The sequence below is a fragment of the Myodes glareolus genome, chromosome 8 (assembly GCF_982192425.1).
Source record: "Myodes glareolus chromosome 8, mMyoGla1.1, whole genome shotgun sequence".
NCBI lineage: Eukaryota > Metazoa > Chordata > Mammalia > Rodentia > Cricetidae > Myodes > Myodes glareolus.
Window position 1 is genome coordinate 13498662 of NC_142033.1, and position 18387 is coordinate 13517048.

At 39.3% G+C, this 18387-nt stretch overlaps 1 protein-coding gene across 2 annotated transcripts in view; it reads right to left on the reverse strand.

Moving 5' to 3' along the window:
* The window catches only part of Mrpl1 (mitochondrial ribosomal protein L1), a 60946-nt gene that overhangs the window by 42107 nt on the left and 452 nt on the right, over positions 1-18387 (reverse strand). For both annotated transcript variants that reach the window (XM_048426164.3, XM_048426173.3), the window contains exons 2-3: positions 14171-14288; positions 141-405 (exon numbers count right to left, since the gene is read on the reverse strand). In XM_048426164.3, the coding sequence (XP_048282121.3) occupies positions 141-405; positions 14171-14288 (383 nt within the window). The remainder of the gene's footprint in view (positions 1-140; positions 406-14170; positions 14289-18387) is intronic.

The following is an 18387-nucleotide window of genomic DNA, read 5'->3' on the forward strand; positions in this document are numbered from 1 at the left end:
TCCATGTAAACCCTTTCCACCCCCAGTCTCCCAGCTTCAACTTTCAAATCACATGTTCTCTACCCCTAACCCCATCCGCAACTTTAAAACTTAAAAGCATCAATTCATGTGTCTACTTTAATAAACATAAGGCTACATACCTTTTTCCCCAATGTCGTATCTAATGTTAAATCAAGGTAGACACCTTGCTTTGGATTTGTGAAGTCCAGAACCTGAAACTTCTTAAGTAAGTGAATAGCTTTCTCCACCTCATAGATCCGCCTAGGGTACAAGCGTTTTAAATAGACATCATCTTCAGGTTCACTTTCCATATACGTATATGACTTTATTTTTTCTATATCATCTGGATTTTCATCTGTCACTTTTTCCTTGTCTTTTCCTTCTTTCTTAATTTTTCTTGCTGGCCTTAAAACAAGATACATGAAGGTCAGTTACATCAGAATGTATTCAAGGAGATCTTTTCTAAAATGTCAACTGACATAAGACAGAAAACCAACAAGACAGTTTTTTCCTTAAGATTTATTTATTTGTTGTGTATACAACATTTGACCTCCATGTATTCCCACACACCAGAAGAGGGCGCCAAATCTCATTACAGATGGTTGTGAGCCACCATGTGGTTGCTGGAAATTGAACTCAGACCTCTGGAAGAGCAGCCAGTGCTCTTAACCAATGAGCCATCTCTCCAGAACCCCCAACAAGACAGTTTAACTCAATAGTACTGACTACTTTACAGTTTCCCTAGCTCAACAAATACCAAGGAACCTGTACGGTTTGCAGTCAGTACACAGTGAATGAAGCACCGTGTTGCTATGCTTTGAAAGCTTACAAAGGGGCAGAGGAAACATATGTGTAAAGGAATGGAATCAACATACTGTGTTGAGTATTAAAAGGCTCTTAGCAGGTCTTATGAAGACCCTTAGCCCAACCTAGGAAGTTAAGTTGTGAAAGAAAAGACCTCACAGTCAATCACAGAAGGATTAAAAAAGATAGTCCAGATATATACCCAAAGGAACTGTCCATACACGAACTGGTACACAAATGTTCCTAGTGGCATTATTCATTAACAGCCCCAAGGGTAAAGGAACTCAATGTCTCATCTGCTGAATGAAAATATAAATTATGGCATTATACTACAATGGAATGCTCCTGCTAATTTTTAAGTCAGCATACAAAGTGATGAGTTCTGGCGCATTTTCATAGGGATCTGTCACTCTGTTCCTCTTTAGTCACCACCTTCCTCATTACTCCGCTCCTCCTCTTCGCCCCTTCGCTGGTCCCCACTCCTCCCTGCAGTCATCCCTTCTGCTTTCACGCCACTTGTGTTCCACTATCCTGTCTTTAGCACAACTAATGATCACACTTTAATTTTCTAACAAAACGAACACATTTTTCTGCTGATATCTTGATACCTTTTTTATGGCTGAAATAAATTCCATTGTGGATATGAACCACATTTTGCTTTATCTATTTATCTGTTGATAAATAAGCTGGCTGATGTCACAGCTTAGCTATTTTGAATTAGAGCACCAATAAACACAGACAGATGTGCACCAATCTCTACTATGTTGATTTACAATCCCTTTGGGTAAATACTCAGGAGCAGTATAGCTGAGTCATATGTAGTTTAATTTTCAGTTTTTCGAGGAATCTACACACTGACTTCTACCTTATCTACACTGGTCTCCCTTTTCCTATAGCCCTCCAGCATGTTGTCATTTGTTTTCTTGGTGGTAGCCATTCTGACGAGAGTGAGATAAGACTCTGAAAAGTTTTAAATTTTTTTAAACTTTAAAAAAAATATTTATTTATTTATTATGTATACAATCTTCTGTCTGCGTGTCTGCCTGCAGGCCAGAAGAGAGCACCTGACCTCATTACAGATGGTTGTGAGCCACCAGGTGATTGCTCGGAATTGAACTCAGGATATTTGGAAGAGCAGGCAATGCTCTTAACTGCTGAGCCATCTCTCCAGCCCCAAAGTTCTAAATTTTTTATATGGGGTGTGTGTGTGTGTGTGTGTGTGTGTGTGTGTGTGTGTGTGTGTTGGTGTGCATGCCACATATATGGAGATCCGAGGACAACTTTTGCAGTCTGTTCTTTCCACCATGTGGATCCAGGAACTCTAGTTGTCAGATTTCACGACAGGTACCTTTACCTACTGGGCCATCTTGCCAGCTCTCAAAGCAGTTTTAATTTGAACTGCTCTGATAGCTAAGATTGTTGAACATTTTGTCAAGTATTGGCCATAAATATTTCTTCTAAAAATGGTCTGCTCAATTCATTAGCCCATTTATTGATTGTATAATTTTTGTGGGGTTTTTTTTTTTGGCTCTTTATAGATTCTAAATATCTATTCCCCTGCCTAATACACAGCTGAAAAAGATTTTTGTTCTATTCTATAGGCCATCTTTTCACTCTGGTGATTTTTTTTCCTTTGCAATGTATACAGAAGCTTTTAAATTTTATGTAACCCCGTTTGTCAATTCTTGGATTTATGCTGCTGGTCCTTTTTAGAAAGTCCTTGTTTACATGTTAAAGAGATTATAATAGAATATTAATCAAGAACAAAAAGAACCAAGTACTTAACTCATGCTACAATATGTATTTAACCTTAAAAACAATATACAAATACATTAATAGTATAGAGCTTCTTTATTATATAGTGAGAGAAAACAGTCACAAAACAACACAAATTATTCCATTTACACAAAATATCACAAATGGGAGTGTGAATCAGAATTAAAAGCAGACTCAGTGGTCATCTAGGGATGGAGAAGGGGGTGGTGAGGGAGATGGACATTAAAGAGAGGATATCTGGAAGAGTAATGAAAATATTCTAAATAAAATATTACAGTAATGTTTGCACAACTCTAGGTATATAACAAAAAACTACTGAGCTATACACCTTAAATACCTGAATTGTGCTATATATGAAATTTATCTTAATGAAGAAGCCACTATTAACGAAAGAAAAAACAGGTTGGTAAAGAAAACAGAGTAAAAAGTATTGAACCACAGAATAAAGTGTTAGGCAAAGGGACCACTGCAAACCATGTGACGACAGGGAGAGTCGACTTTCTTTTCTGTAAAGGATCGGAAAGCAAGTGTTTTAGCTTTGTGAGTCATGTACTCTCCATCACCATGATTCAACTCTGCTACTGCAAAAGCAGCTGTAAGAAATCCATAAATGGATAAGCATGGCTAAGTTCCAGTAAAACTTTATTTACATACACTGGATTTGAACTGCATAATGCTTATGTGTCACAAATATTGAAATATATAAAATTAGAATGGGGAAAAATTATGCCTTTCGCACAGCATGGGGACCTGAGATCAGTCCCCAGAACACACATTAAAACCACATGTGGTGCATGCTCTTCTGATCCCAGAGCTGAGGAAGCAGGGACTGGAAAATCCCTAGAGCTCACTGGTTAGCCTAATCAGTTCACTCTGATGAGGGCCCAGTGAGACATTCTGTCTCAAAAAACAAGATGGATGGCTCCTGGGCCAGAGATTACACCTGATGATAATCTCTGACCTACACACATACAAACATGATCATACACAAATTAAATAAGTAAAAGAAAATTCCCTTTTAGCCTCATAAACTATGTTGTGGGACAATGGTCTTGTACCCTGCAGAGGCAGGCAGATCTCTGTGGGTACTGAGATCTGACAGCTTGGTCTACAGAGTGAGTTCCAGGACAGTCAAAGATACCCAGAGAAATCCTATCTCAAAAACCCAAAACTTAATAATAAAAATAAAAGAAAGAGTTTAAAATAAAGCCACATAAAGATGGAAAATACACAGAGATTCTGGGTACTATATGTTATTGCATTGTCTTTGAATTGTTTGATGGCTGAGGAAGGAGCAAAAGCTGCTAAAAGACATTTGATTATAAATGCTGCTAGATTAAACCAACAAATACATTTTGAAAATGCCTTGAATCCAAAATTTAAGTCAAAAGATATGTTACTTTGGAGAAGAGGTTTAGCTTTTGTTTCCATAAGAAATGAGAGGCTGTGGATTCATTCGGAGTTAAGAAAAATCAGGTTTGATCAGGAAGACCCCTCTGAAAAATCCCCAACAGGAGTGGATGGCCTAGATGATCCAACATTTCAAAGGACCTCTGTTGGAGTTTCCTCTGAGTTCTACATCCAGAACAGACTCAAGCCTCACAGAATACTCCAGTAAGGATTTAACCATAATCCTACATTTTCTTTAGGTCCCCATGAGATTATCAGTGCCCCCAGTCAGCAGGAAGTAGCCTAGAAAACTATGCCCACATTTCCAAAAAAAAATGGATTATGAATTTTTTCTTTATTTAGAGTGTTGGTTACAAGTTGTTATGGATAATGGTCTGAAAAAAAATAAGTTAGATAAAAGAGATTAAATTCAGAGTTCTTGTTTTGAAAAAAAGGGGACAATGGTCTTGTACCGGGTAAAGATTTGTCACTTGTACTGGTTTAATAAAACTGTGACTGGCCAGTAGCCAGGCAAGAAGTATAGGTGGAGCGACCAGAACAGGAGAGGCTGAGTCTGCAGTCGTCAGCCAGACACAGAGGAAGCAAGATGAAAATGTCTCACTGATAAAGGTACCAAGTCACATGGCTAACACAGACAATAATTATGGGTTAATGTAAGATGTAAGAGTTAGTTAATAAGAAAGGCTAAGCTAATAGGCCAACCAGTTTAGAATTTATGTAAGTCTTTGTATATTTCTTTGGAACTGAACAGCTGCAGGACCAGGTGGAACAAAAACCTTTGTCAACAGAACTATACAAAAATAGATAGTAAAGCAGATCTGCCCCAATGCCATAGTTTGCAACTGCAGAGCTCAAGAGGTAATACAGAAAGTGGGAAGCTCAGGATCACAATGAGGCTGTTTTAGAGGCAAAGACAAGCCAGCAAGCAAGAATGACATCTGAATTTCAAGTTTAGAGAATCCCAGCTGCAAAAGAAGAGACAGAGCTGAAGGGATGGAGTGGGAAGTAAAAGGATATTCTCTCTCTTTCCTCTCGAGAATGTGGCCAAGGCTGAATAAACAGTGACAAGGCTGAAAAGATGATAGAATAGAAAAATGTTTGCAAGGTAAATACAGAAAATGGGGATAGAAAGAACAGTCTAAAACGCCACTTGTGGTTTAGGCTTGAGGAACCAACCAGGTGTGGAAAGAATAGTGTATCATTAACTAGGAGCTGGAGGAAAAAAACGTGACCCAGTTCTCTGGAGAAGGAGCTAGTCAAAGGGATAAGCTCAGCGCCCAACAGACAAGTGCTCTTTACCTCCTCTCTCGATTCAAGTCCCCAAGGAACAGAATGCATTCCCTAGTCTGCTGATGTGGCAATGTGAATAATTTTGGCTGACAGAATTAAGTAACTGTTTCCATGCTCTAAGACTAAGCCAGAAGAGGCTTCATATGTTTCCATATTAATGTTTTTATTTCTGTCATTTTGCATAAACACAAGTCCAAGCTAGATACATGAAAGACACATAGACCAGAGTTGACCCCACAAAACCCCAGACTAGATTAGGCAATACTCAGCCAACCTGCAAGTATGGTAGCATAGCAAGCCATCAAACTACCCAGTCTGAGTTGGCTCACCCACAGATGGGTATGCAGTGATGAATAGGTTCACTGCAGGACAAGGCTAATGAGTGCTTATGAAACACCTAGGGAATGATGTCAAAGAGGAAATGCAGATAAAAGTTTAGAGCTAAGAAAACAAAGCTAGAGGTAATATAATTTTCCAACGTTTATTCAAATCACAAAAGTTTTAAATTAATAAAACATTATTCTAGAAAGATATCTGTGTTCTGTGGTAGACAGAATAGTGGCCACTGATCTAGCTTCTATGTCAAATGTCACTTACAGGCTCATGTGTTTGAATACTGGGTCCCTAGCTAATGGCCCTATTTGAGACACTGGGAACCCTTTAGGAGGTGGAATCAGGCTGGACTAAGTGGATCTCCCTGGGAAAGGTCTTGAGGTGGATAGCTTAACCCTGTTTCTTGTTCTCTCTCTGCTTTCTAATCAATCCAGATGTGAAAAGCACCTCCCACTCCCCCCACCACAGTCAAAGGCTGCTCCTGCCACTAGGCCTTCCCTACTGGGCTGTACTATACCCGCAAACCATGAGCCAAAATAAATCACCCCTCTTAGGTTGCCTGTTGTAAGATATTTTGTAACTGAAATGAAAAAAATAACTAGTACACCCCCAGAAGACAACCATGTCAGGATAGTGACCAAAGAGAGTTTGCATGTGCCTAAGGTTAAAGAGATGGAGAGATTAATTTAGATTATCAGCATGCGTCCAACCACCTAACCCTTACAGCGAGAACTTTCCCCTTTCCCAGGCAGATCAGAGGGAGCTGAGCGCACAATTATGATGAAAGCTGTCACTGCTCCGAGACTGAGGAATGTGAGCGGTGTCCTGCAGATGGAGTGACGAGGAAACTCACTCTGCTTACAGCGTCCAGACAGTAACTACCAACACCTCACTCAGCCCAACATGCTCCATGTCAGACTCGGAATCTAGACAAGTATAACACAGAAAATCATGCTGTTTTAAGCCCCAAAGCTTGTGGTCATCTGTTACAGTAGTAACAGAAAATAAAAACAAAGTCTCAGAAAACATAAGGGGAAAAAAATAATGGCAATTTTTTTTTTTACTCTCCAAATCAATCCAACATAAAATTCAATTCTTCTTAGCACTCAACAAATCCTGTTATCGTCACTAATAATAGTATTCTCCCCACTAATAAGCAACTAAACACACTGGCAAATAATGATAATCTTCATTTTAATGGTGCAGGCTCCTTTCAGACTGCTGACAGCAAATTTAAGTAAGTGTCCATGTCTCATAGCTCTATTGAGTACCTACTAAATCCCGACATATCCCAAACAGGAGGAACCACATTTTAATCTTCTATTTACTAACGAAGTAACAAAGCCAAAGGCAGACCAGAGAGCCTGTTTAGGAAGAGAGTGTTCTATTTAAAACAAACAGAGGTTCTAGTCAAAGCCTTCAAATTTACATTAAATAAAATCTTGATTTCACAGCTGAATTTTCAAATATTTAATATGAAAATAATATGAAATCTCCAGAGGCTGAAGTGACTTTTTTTGTAAATATAAATATTTGTGAAGCCCTAAAAAGTCTGATAAATGAGATTATGACGGTTAGAGCACAAGGTACTTACTTATCTATGGTTGGGACTTTGCTTCATAAAATATTTGAGTTGTTCAATGTAAACATTTTAGGTTTCAATGGAACAATGCCTTAGGAAATATGAAAGACTAGTATGACAACATCACAGTATAGAACAAACAAGACTCAGGAAACTGCTACTGTAGTGTAAGCTTACAATCCCAGCACTTGGGAGAGAGACAGGGGAAGACCTTGAGTTTAAAGCCAACCTAAGCTATACAGTCAGGTCTTCTAAGCCATAAATGTGACCCTTTCTCATTTGTTCAGGGGACAAAGTACTTGGTCACCCAAGGTCCTGAGTTCGCTCTCTACTACCACAAAAGGAAGGTGGAAGGAAAACACATTAATCAAAAAAACCAAACTGCACTTAAACAAAATCCTTCAGCACAAATATGGTACAAACTAATCTCAGAAACCCATGCTTTGCTCCCACAGCTCTCCAAATCCACCGCCTTTACTCAGAAGAGTCATGTTAAGCAGACTTCTGTTGCTCATGCAGTTAGGTTAGTCTATCAAAGAGCTTAAGAGCTGTGACTTTGAGATCAATATAAATCATGCTGGAAAGAGGGGGAGGAGGAGGACACCTGGCAGTCCGCATCAAGAGAACAGAATTATCTGCAGTTACCTGGGTAACTAAACCACACAGATTAAACGAGTAACAAGAGATTGTACTCAGCTAATGACTTTCATCCTGCCACATCTGTCCTCTAACTACAGAAACATGAGAGGAAGAGCAATCCATGGTCAGACCCAGTCACAGATGAGAAAAAAAGAGTGCTATAATAAAGTTCACTTCAGGACTTGAAAATCTGTGACCCCAAGAAAACAATCCAGGTATTTATTTCAAAAGCAGAGAATCTTTTACTTTGAGGCTTTTTTTTTTTGTAAAACTAAGTAGAACTAAATAATGATATTTAAGGCTAATATGAGATAATACACTAACATCTCTAATAATGATTTATTCTTTACTTTTTAAACTAAATGCAGTTCTGCTCCACTTAAACTGTGAGAGCTGGAAAAGGCGCTAGCATGGAGAAGAAAGAGCAATGAAAACTCCCAGCTCTTCCTGACAACACCATGGAGACGAGAACACATAGCTGAGAACGCTGCAGGTAAACCTGAACTCCAAGGAGAGCCAGCCCTCTCCACACTCTCACCATGTCTCTCCAGTGACAGAATTCGGAGAAAGGCAAGCAGGTAAGACAAAACTGAGAGGCTAGTGTGGCAATGGAAGCCCTCAGGAACACATGGAGTTCATACATTTATGGGCCTCTCCCACACACCTCCATGGATGCATCAGGAAAGATTGCAGCTGCTGGAGACTAGAAAGCCTCCTGAGAGGGTGCAGGATGGAGGGAAAGGCAAACACCTACTCTATCTGTAGTGTAACATGAAAAGGCCGCCTGTTTGTTTGTGTTTCTTGTCCTGCTTGGCCCCCCAGCTGTTTAGTCCCAGAGAAAAATCACACACAGATCTCTGTAAGTTATAATGCTGACTGGCCCATTAGGTCAGGCTACTTATTAGCTAACTCTTACATTTTGATTAACCCATTTTTCTGATCTATGTTAACCATGTGGCTCAGTACCTTTTTCAGTGGGGCAGCTCACACCCTGCTGCTTCGGTGATCTGGGCAGGAGTGGGAGGAATCAACTTCCTCCTCCCCAAATTCTCCTGCTCTCTTTGCATCATTTCCCCTTCCTGTCTGGCTTTCCCACCTACACCTCCTGCCTGGCCAATCAGTGTTTATTTAAAACATGATTGACAGAATACAGACAATTCTCCTGCACCACTTCCCCCTCTTTTTTAAAAAAACAAAGGAAAATATCCATAGTCTATTTTTTGGGAATGTGGGCGTAGTATTTTAGACTACTTTTAGCTGGTTGGGGGGCGCTGATAATCTTATGGGAACTAAAGAAAATTTAGAGTTATGATCAAGTCCTGACTGAAATATCCTGTGAGTCTTGATCATCTCAGGCAGTAGTCTTGAACCTGTTTTGGATGAAGAACTCTGATATCGGGCCATCTGTTCCTACCAGAAATTGCTCAGGGTCTCCCTTGGTCAAAGATGATTTTTCTTACCTCTGAATAAATCCAGAGCCTCTCATTTTCTGTGGAAACAAAAGTAAAATCTCTTCTCCAAAGTAACATACCTTTTGACTACAACTTTGAAGTCAAGGCATTTTTAAAATACCTATCTTGGATTAATTTTGCAGCATTTATAAGCAAATATCTTTTAGCAGCTGTTGCTCCTTCCTCAGCATTTAAATAATTCAAAGAGAGCATAATAGCATACAGTATCAAGATTTTTTGTATATTTTCCATCTTTATGTAGCTTTATTTTAACCTCTATTTTTTTATTTTTACTTTTAACTTTTGGCTTTTTGAGACAGGTTCTCTGCATATCTTTGTCCTAGAACTCCCTCTGTAGACCAGGCTATCTTTGAACTCCCAGAGATCCGTCAGAATGGCACCCACGTGGATAACTGCATCCACAGAAAGCCTGAGAAAGTTTGGAAAAGACTAGAATAAAGCATTTCAGTTTTCAGCTGAAGCAGGAAAAAAGCTGCGCTGTTTTAAAATGCCTGCTTTCTGGGCCATAGGGCCAGGGAAAACTCTAACTCTTTCAAACAGGCAGTTCCGACTATGGAAACACTGTTGCAGCTTGCTTCCTGGCAAGGACCTTGAAACGCCATAGGAGCTTTCGAATGTTGTCTTTTCCATATTCCTTAGCAAATTAAAGACCCATGTGGTCAGAAAAAGAGAGATATACAATAAAGAGAGATTCAAAGAGTAAAAAAAAAAAACTCTAAGTGATTTACAATGTGTTAAAAATATATGCAGGCTTGAAAAAAATGTTTAAAGCCTTAAAATAAAAAAAAATAGTTGGGTGTGGTGGTACACACCTTTAATCCCAACACTGGGGAGACAGAGACAGACGGATCTCTGGGAGTTCAAAGATAGCCTGGTCTACAGAGTTATTCCAGGACAAAGATACGCAGAGAACCTGTCTCAAAAAGCCAAAAGTTAAAAGTAAAAATAAAAAAATAGAGGTTAAAATAAAGCTACATAAAGATAAAAAATATACAGAGAATATTGATACTGTTTGCTATTGTGCTCTCTTTAAATCGTTTAAATGCTGAGAAAGGAACAACAGCTGCTAAAAAATATTTGCTTATAAATGCTGCAGAATTAATCCAAGATATGTATTTTAAAAATACCTTGGCTTCAAAATTGAAGTCAAAAGGTATGTTACTTTGGAGAAGAGATTTTGCTTTTGTTTCCACAGAAAATGAGAGGCTCTGGATTTATTCAGAGTTAAAAAAAAATTATCTTTGACCAAGGGAGACCACCTGAGCAATCTCTGGTAGGAACAGATGGCCCAGATGTCTGAGTTCTTCATCCAAAACAGGTTCAAAACTGCTACCTGAGATGATCAAGACTCACAGGATACTTCAGTCAGGACTTGATCATAACTCTAAATTTTCTTTAGGTCCCCATAAGATTATCTGCACCCCCAACCAGCTGGAAGTAGTCTAAAATACTACGCCCACATTCCCAAAAATGAACTATGGATATTTTCCTTTGTTTTTCAAAAAAAGAGGAGGAAGTGGTGTGAGAGAAGTGTCTGTATTCTGTCAATCATGTTTTAAATAAACGCTGATTGGCCAGGCAGGAGGTGTAGGTGGGAAAACCAGACAGGAAGGGGAAATGATGCAAAGAGAGCAGGAGAATTTGGGGAGGAGGAAGTTGATTCCTCCCACTCCTGCCCAGATCACCGAAGCAGCAGGGTGTGAGCTGCCCCACTGAAAAAGGTACTGAGCCACATGGCTAACATAGATCAGAAAAATGGGTTAATCAAGATGTGAGAGTTAGCCAGTAAGAGGCTAGACCTAATGGGCCAATCAGCTTTATAACTTACAGAGATCTGTGTGTGATTTTTCTCTGGGACTAAACAACTGGAGGGCTGGGCATGACAAAAACCCCCAACAAACAGGCCCCCCTCATGTTACAGAACTGTAGAAAGGAAGAAAACTATCACCAAGACATCTACCTAGAGTGCTAAAGTCAAGGCAGGAAGCAGTACAGGACCCAGTCTACTATCTATCCAGACAGAGGGCTGAAACTCCCACAACCTGCAATAGGTACAGACACAGGGAGAAAGAGAGGTGTGCTCCAAAAGCCAGCCTCAGTGGGCTCCCTGAATCCTGAATCGGGATCTAGATGGCAGAGACTGCCCTTCCACCCAGCTCTAGCCAGTCAAGCACTGAGCACTAGGTGACAACCACCTACTGCTATCAGACGCCAAGGCCCCCGCTGAGATGCAGCTGCACAGAAGGAAACAGCACCAACAACACCACAAAGAAAAACCCAGCAACCCAACCCCCATGCTGAGCACGAAGTAACAGTACAGAGATTTCGGCTAGTGGTAACCATGGAAACCACAGAACCAAAACCTAGCTCAGTCCTTCACTACACTGGCTCAACATGACACACTAAAAGACAAGCCTACTTGCTGTGTAAAAAAAACTACTTCAGTGTCGACCATAGTACACAGGACATCCAGCATTTTATTTTTAGAAAGATACATAAAAAAGCAAGAAAAAGACCCCATTGTAAAGAGAGAAACAGAACCAGACTCAGATGGCCCAGTGTCAAACAAATAAACAAAAAAACAAACAAAAATCCAGGATCTGCTACTGGGAAAAGGAGTGGGATGGAGAGGGCTCAAAATGACAGAGAGCAAAGCATGGTATCTCAAGCAAGGCAATCTCAGTGCTCAGAAGGCAGAGGCAGGCAGGCCTCTGTGAGTTCAAGGCTAGGCTGGCATGTTCCAGACCACCTAGGACTACTTAGATTCTGTCTCAAACCAGAAACCAAAACAAAGAACAACAAAGAGAAGCAATGCCTCAGATCTCCACGAACTATTTTTAGTAGATTCTGAAGTCAGTCATTAAAAAATAAAGATTATAACTAAAATTGCGAACACATCTCATCAAGTTACTAAATAATCTTATGACAAGGTTCCATACCCTTCTAGAGTGGGCAATATTTCTCATGCTATGCTTTTAGATCAGTGAAAAGCATCAGACTGTACAGTAAGAATTGGAAATGATATATAATGGGAATTTCCTAGGGGATAAACAAAAATGTTTTAGAATGTCCTTAAAATAAGCCAATAAATACTTGCATATAGCAGAAATAAAAGGAAAACTGCACAAAAACCAGGCAAAAGATGTACATGAGAAATACACTAAAGAAATGCAAACACGGGTAACTTCTAATATAGAAAACTGGTCATTCTTCTTTCATGTTGTCTACCTCTGGGTTATGTTGTTCTAAATTACTACTGGACAATGTTGTTCACGAGTACTACAATTTAGATTCCTAGCACCCAAATAAAATTTAATCTTTGGGCTTCCATTCCTCTATCTGAGAAATGCTCATCATAGTATCTGTCTTCATAACAGTTATGAAAATTAAATGAGCAAGTATATAAAAGGTGCTCAACTATAATACTAATTATTATTTAGCACATAAGAATTCTATAATTTTTAATCATTAATATCCAATAAATAGCTCTTCAGCATTTAATTATTTTTCCCTCAGTCATTTCTTTTAACTACAGAAATGGTGACATTAGGGGAAAGAACATTCAGAAAAAGATGATACTCTGCTTTATACTTCACTAACACCAATACCCTTGAGGGAAAAAACAGTTAGTGTTATGCCCAACAACCAAATGGCATGAGCCTTAAGTCCAAGAGTTTAGCCAACATTGCCTCTTAGTCCTTTCCTTCATTCAGTTCAATAGTGCATCACCAATCGAGCTCTTTGTACTCTCGGTAATCAGAAGCTGTGAGAACAAATTTCATCCCTTTATATTTCCATATGTGGAAAGTCTACATAAGAAACTACAAGGGGCTGGAGAGATGGCTCAGTGGTTAAGAGCATTGCCTGCTCTTCCAGAGGTCCTGAGTTCAAATCCCAGCAACCACATGGTGGCTCACAACCACCTGTAATGAGATCTGGTGCCCTCTTCTGGCCTGCAGACATACACACAGACAGAATATTGTATACATAATAAATAAATAAATATTTTTAAAAAAGAAACTATAAATATATATGTATATGCGTGTGTGTATTTCTACACAACACAATGAACATTAAAAATTTGAAATTCCAATATATAATTCCAGAACTGGCAATCCTGTAACATCTAATTATAAAGAGCACCTTGGAGAAAATATCATTTAAAAAGAAGGAAAAAAAATAGTTTTAGAACCAAACTTCTTGAGTTCAAATCCTTATTCTGACAGCTGCTGCTTCTCTGCTCAGGGCTGGCTCTATAATCTCACTGTGGTGGTTAGTTCTAACTGTCAACTGAAAGCCATCGAAGTCATTCGGGAAGCGTCTCAGTGAGGAATCTGCTGAGTTGTGTTGGCCTGAGATCATGTTGAGAGTGGGTTACCTGGGGTAGACAGACTCACCATTTTAAAGACTGGGCCCCCAACTGTATGAAAATGGGGGAGCAGATAAACACAGGAAAGAACACACACTCTCTCTGCTCTAGACTGTGGATACAAGCTGCTGCTTCAGGCTACTGGTGCCTTGGTTACCCCACAATGATGGGCTAGGACTTGGAACTGTTCATCTAATAAACCTTTCCCTCCTAAGTTGCTTCTGTCAGGGTATTTTACAGAAAAACTGAGGCATTATTGGTAACTTGATATCCATCTCTTAAAATGAACATAACACAATAGCTTCAAATGTCAGTGGTGAACAATTAGCTCAAGATGTTCATAGATGCTACTATTATCAAGTCTTCTCTTCCCCTTGGAACACCAAGGTCAAAGGAGTACAGACAATGAACTTTTACAACTATGGATCTTTATAGAACTATGGCTGTCAATCAGAACTTTAACAGTAACTGAAGCAGCTTAAAAAAAATACTTACTTTGTAGCAGCAGCAGCAGCAAAATGTCTGTGGGTCCAGAGAATATTCACAGAGCAAAGGTAAGGAGGGGCCTGGTAAGCTGTCTTGGAAAGACAATGCCTTTGATGTCGTATCAAGGCTTTGAAGAAAAAGAAAATATAACATTAATCATCAGAGGCATACATTTTTACATTCTAAAAATCAGTATTTTCAAAACAAAAGCAACTAATATTTTGTGGTTCTCAACCACTTTTAAAAATATAAGAATAGCAGCTGGGTTTTTTTTTTTTTTAACATGTAATAGTGGGGCTGCCTCAAAAGCAAGAAAATCTGAGTTTGGATCTCTCCAGAATGCTGTGGGATAATGCTCTTGTAGCCTGTAAAGATTTGTCACCTGTATTGGTTTAATAAAACGCTGATTGGCTTGTAGCCAGGCAGGAAGTATAGGGCAACCTGACGAGAATTCTGGAAAGAAGAAAAATTCAGTCTGTAGTCACCAGCCAGATGCAGAGGAAGCAAGATGAGAATGACTCACTGAGTAAGGTACTAAGCCAACGTGGCTAAACATAAGAATTATGGGTTAATTTAAGTTGTAAGAGCTTGTTAATAATAACCTGAGCTAAAAAGCCAACCAGTTTATAGTTAATATAGGCCTCTGTGTGTTTTGTTGGGGATGAACGACTGCAGGACCAGGCAGGACAGAATTTCTGTCTATACCAGAATTCACATGAAAAGCTGGGTGGTGGCATATGCCTACAATCCCAGGAATATTAAGATACCAGGAAGCTTGGGCGAGCTAGCCTGACCTATATGGTAAAGTTCCAGATCAGTAAGAGACCATGTCTCAACAGAAAGTGGTAGGCATCTAAGGAATGACCCAAGGTTGTCGTCTAACCTCCACACATGCAATGCACATGAACACAAACACAAAAACGCACAAACATAAAATATCCAATAATAGGAGTAAGGTGTAGTTTAGTGGTAGTTCCTGGCCTAGCATGTGCAAGGCCCTGCATTTTATAAGCAGCACCACTAAAAGGAAAGATAAAGCTTAGAAATCACACTTAGGGAAACAAAAAGCAAGCAGAGGTGTCTAATATCAAGCAACTTTTTCTATTCACTTATTTTATTTTGTTTTTGAGACAGGAGCTCACCATTGATTATTGTGACCTGGAACTCACTAACTATGGCCCAGGCTGGATTGAACTATAGGCAACATGTGATTACAGGCATGGGCTTTTATACCTCTTCACCTATTTTTACCAATTTAAGCTCAATAGATTTATTTTATTCTTATTAATAAGAAGTATATACATATGTACCTCTAGATTTTTAAAACAATTTCTATTTTATTTATTCATTTTTAAAGATGATACATTCACAGAGTTGTCCTAGTTCTTCTAAAATCAGAACAAAGCAGGAAATTTGCCCTATCATATCAAGACTTGTTATAAGAAAGGGCAGAGAGGAGAGAGGGTAGTGTAGGGATGAAAAGAAAGATCCAAGTATAATTGTGTATGGATAGAAATTCAACAAAAACCATGTCTTTGTAAGCTAAATAAAAATTGATTAAAAGGAGATTATGTGGGATGCCAGGCTGTACACTGCAAATATGTGTTGCTTTTACTGGTTGATGAATAAAGCTACTCTGGCCTCTGGCTAGGTGGGAAATCCAAGAAGAAAGACAGGGAGAAAGGTAGAGTTGAGAGAGACACCAGCACCTGCCAGAGAAGCAAGATGTGTGGTAACAAGTCACAGCTTTGTGGTAAAATATAGAATAATGGAAATAGGTTAAGTTGTAAGAGCTAGTTAATAATAAGCCTAAGCTAATAGGCCAAACAGTTTGTAATTAATATTAAGCCTCAGAGTGGCTCTTTGGGAAGGCAGGAAAGAAATGAGTCCAGCAGGAAAGAGAAAAAACTTCCAGCTGCAGAGAAAAATTATAAAGTCATGGTGGCTCTATATATTGATAGTGGCACAAATACAGAAAGACAGACTGGTAACATGAAAAAATAAATAAATAAACTCATCCAAAGTTCCCAGCACAAACGGGGGGGAACCCACTCAGAAGTGAACTGTAATACTTAAAATGCTTTCAGAATAGAGGAAAATGTCTTTATAACCTTTAGGGAAGGAATGGTCTCATAAACAAGACAAATAAAAAGTCAGGATTGTTATACAGAGAAACCTTGACTTAGAAACCCACCCAAAAAAGTGATTATATTTTTAAAATTATTGTATTAATTGTTAAAAACTTCAGTTTATCAAATTTACTTCTTAAAAATTAAAAATTGAGGCTATGGAGATGGCTTACTATCAGTAGAGTGCTTTCCATAAAAGCATGAGAACCTGTGTTCAACCTCCAATACACACGTAAAACTCTGCACACAGTGGCCCCTCCCTGCAATTTCTATAAAAAGGAGGGTGATTGCTGTGACTCACTGGCCAGTCAGTGTAGACTCACCAGCACACTCCAGGTCCTAGTGAGAGACCCCATTTCAAAAATACAAGGTGAATAATTCATGAGAAATCACACACTACATGCATGCACACGTACCCTCCTACACACACATCAAGTGAAAAACTAGACCCAAAATGAGTAGAATATTTTGCAACATGTTCAGTTGACAAAGCAGTCATCTCTTGAGTATGAAAGATGAACACAATTGGTGGGAGGGTATGTGAAGGGAATGGGAGGAGGGGAGGGAGTGGGAACTTGGATTGGTATGTATAATAAAAAAAGATAGTTTGTCTTCTTTTTTAAAAAAATAAGTAAAAAGAAAAAAATATGAACACGATTGGAAAATGAACAAAAGAGATGAAAAGGCCTCAGCCTGAAAAGCAAATCCACACAGTGTAAAAGATGTTACTGAGTATTACATACTAGTAATCAGGGAAATGTAAATTATACAATACTGACATAAACACTACTTAAAGAATGGTCGGAGACCTATTATAACCTGCAACCATATACAAATTACACTAGCATGTGAACACATTACTGTGTTATATTGGTCAATGCAACTGACAAGACTTTTAACAATGGGCATGTTGGAGATCCCCTATTATGCCAACATGTGGGACACTGACCTTGGGTCAAATTGTGTTTTTTTTTCCCCACAAAACTTAATCAAGAAAGCACTGTTTGATTTTACTGTGAGCATACAGTTTATAAATTAGATAATCTAAGTATCATTGTTTTACATAACAGACTAAGAAACCTCTAGAAAATGAAGTCACTTACCATATCAAATGCAGGGAGAGTTTATGTACTGCAGGTATGAGTGTGAACAAGAGCACCATTCTGGGAAGCAATATGAAACTACCCATGGGGCCTAGCAAGCACATCACAACATTGCAGCAGCCCTGTTCCAGACAAGTACCGTGTACATGTGCTTTAAGAGACATGTACAAGAACAACCAGAAGACTCTAAGTTCAGAACTACAGAGATGAACTCAAACATTTATCTACCAGAGACTGGATAAAAACACTGTCCTGTACCAGAAAGCTAAGACTATAAAATACATTTGAGATTCACGAACACACTGAGCCCAAAGAGCCGTGACAGAAACACTACCTAGAATCTGCTACAGTAAGAATCAGAAATTTAAAATTTCAACAGTAATCAAACTGCTACAGACTGAACAAAACCAAATCACAACAGCATCACTATTTATCCACCCTACTAGACCTCTCTCTTTATTTCCAACCCCCCAGTGGACAATGTGTCATCGATCTTAGCACTCATTCACTCCACACAGAAAACTTAACTTGACCCCAGACAAAATAGTCCTCAGAGTTTCCTCAACCACTCATCAACATGCCTGACGCTACATCCATTCTTTAAAACCTCCTCCCTCTCAGCCTTTCACAGGGAGATAGAAACTATTCCACCTCTTTTAGTAGATACTGAAAGGTTAGAGATCCGTCCTCAACTGTTTCCTCACCCTTCTCTCTAAACTTCACCTTCTCTCGGAGCCTCTCAGCAGTCTTTGCTGCCTCCCATATAAACACAGGCCACCACCATCTACTGCCTTGTACTCCTCACCCCTGACTGAAAGAACCGTCAGTGTATTTTACCTCCCATTCCACCCTCGAAGTGACCTGCTCCAAGAGAGAAACCCAGTGTCGCGCTGTGGGTCGCTTTAAAGTAGTGATGACCGTGTAGGCTGTGGAGCCCAGAACGAGCACGGAGGCATTTCGAATACCTAGCGCTGCCCCGTGCCTGCCAGACTCT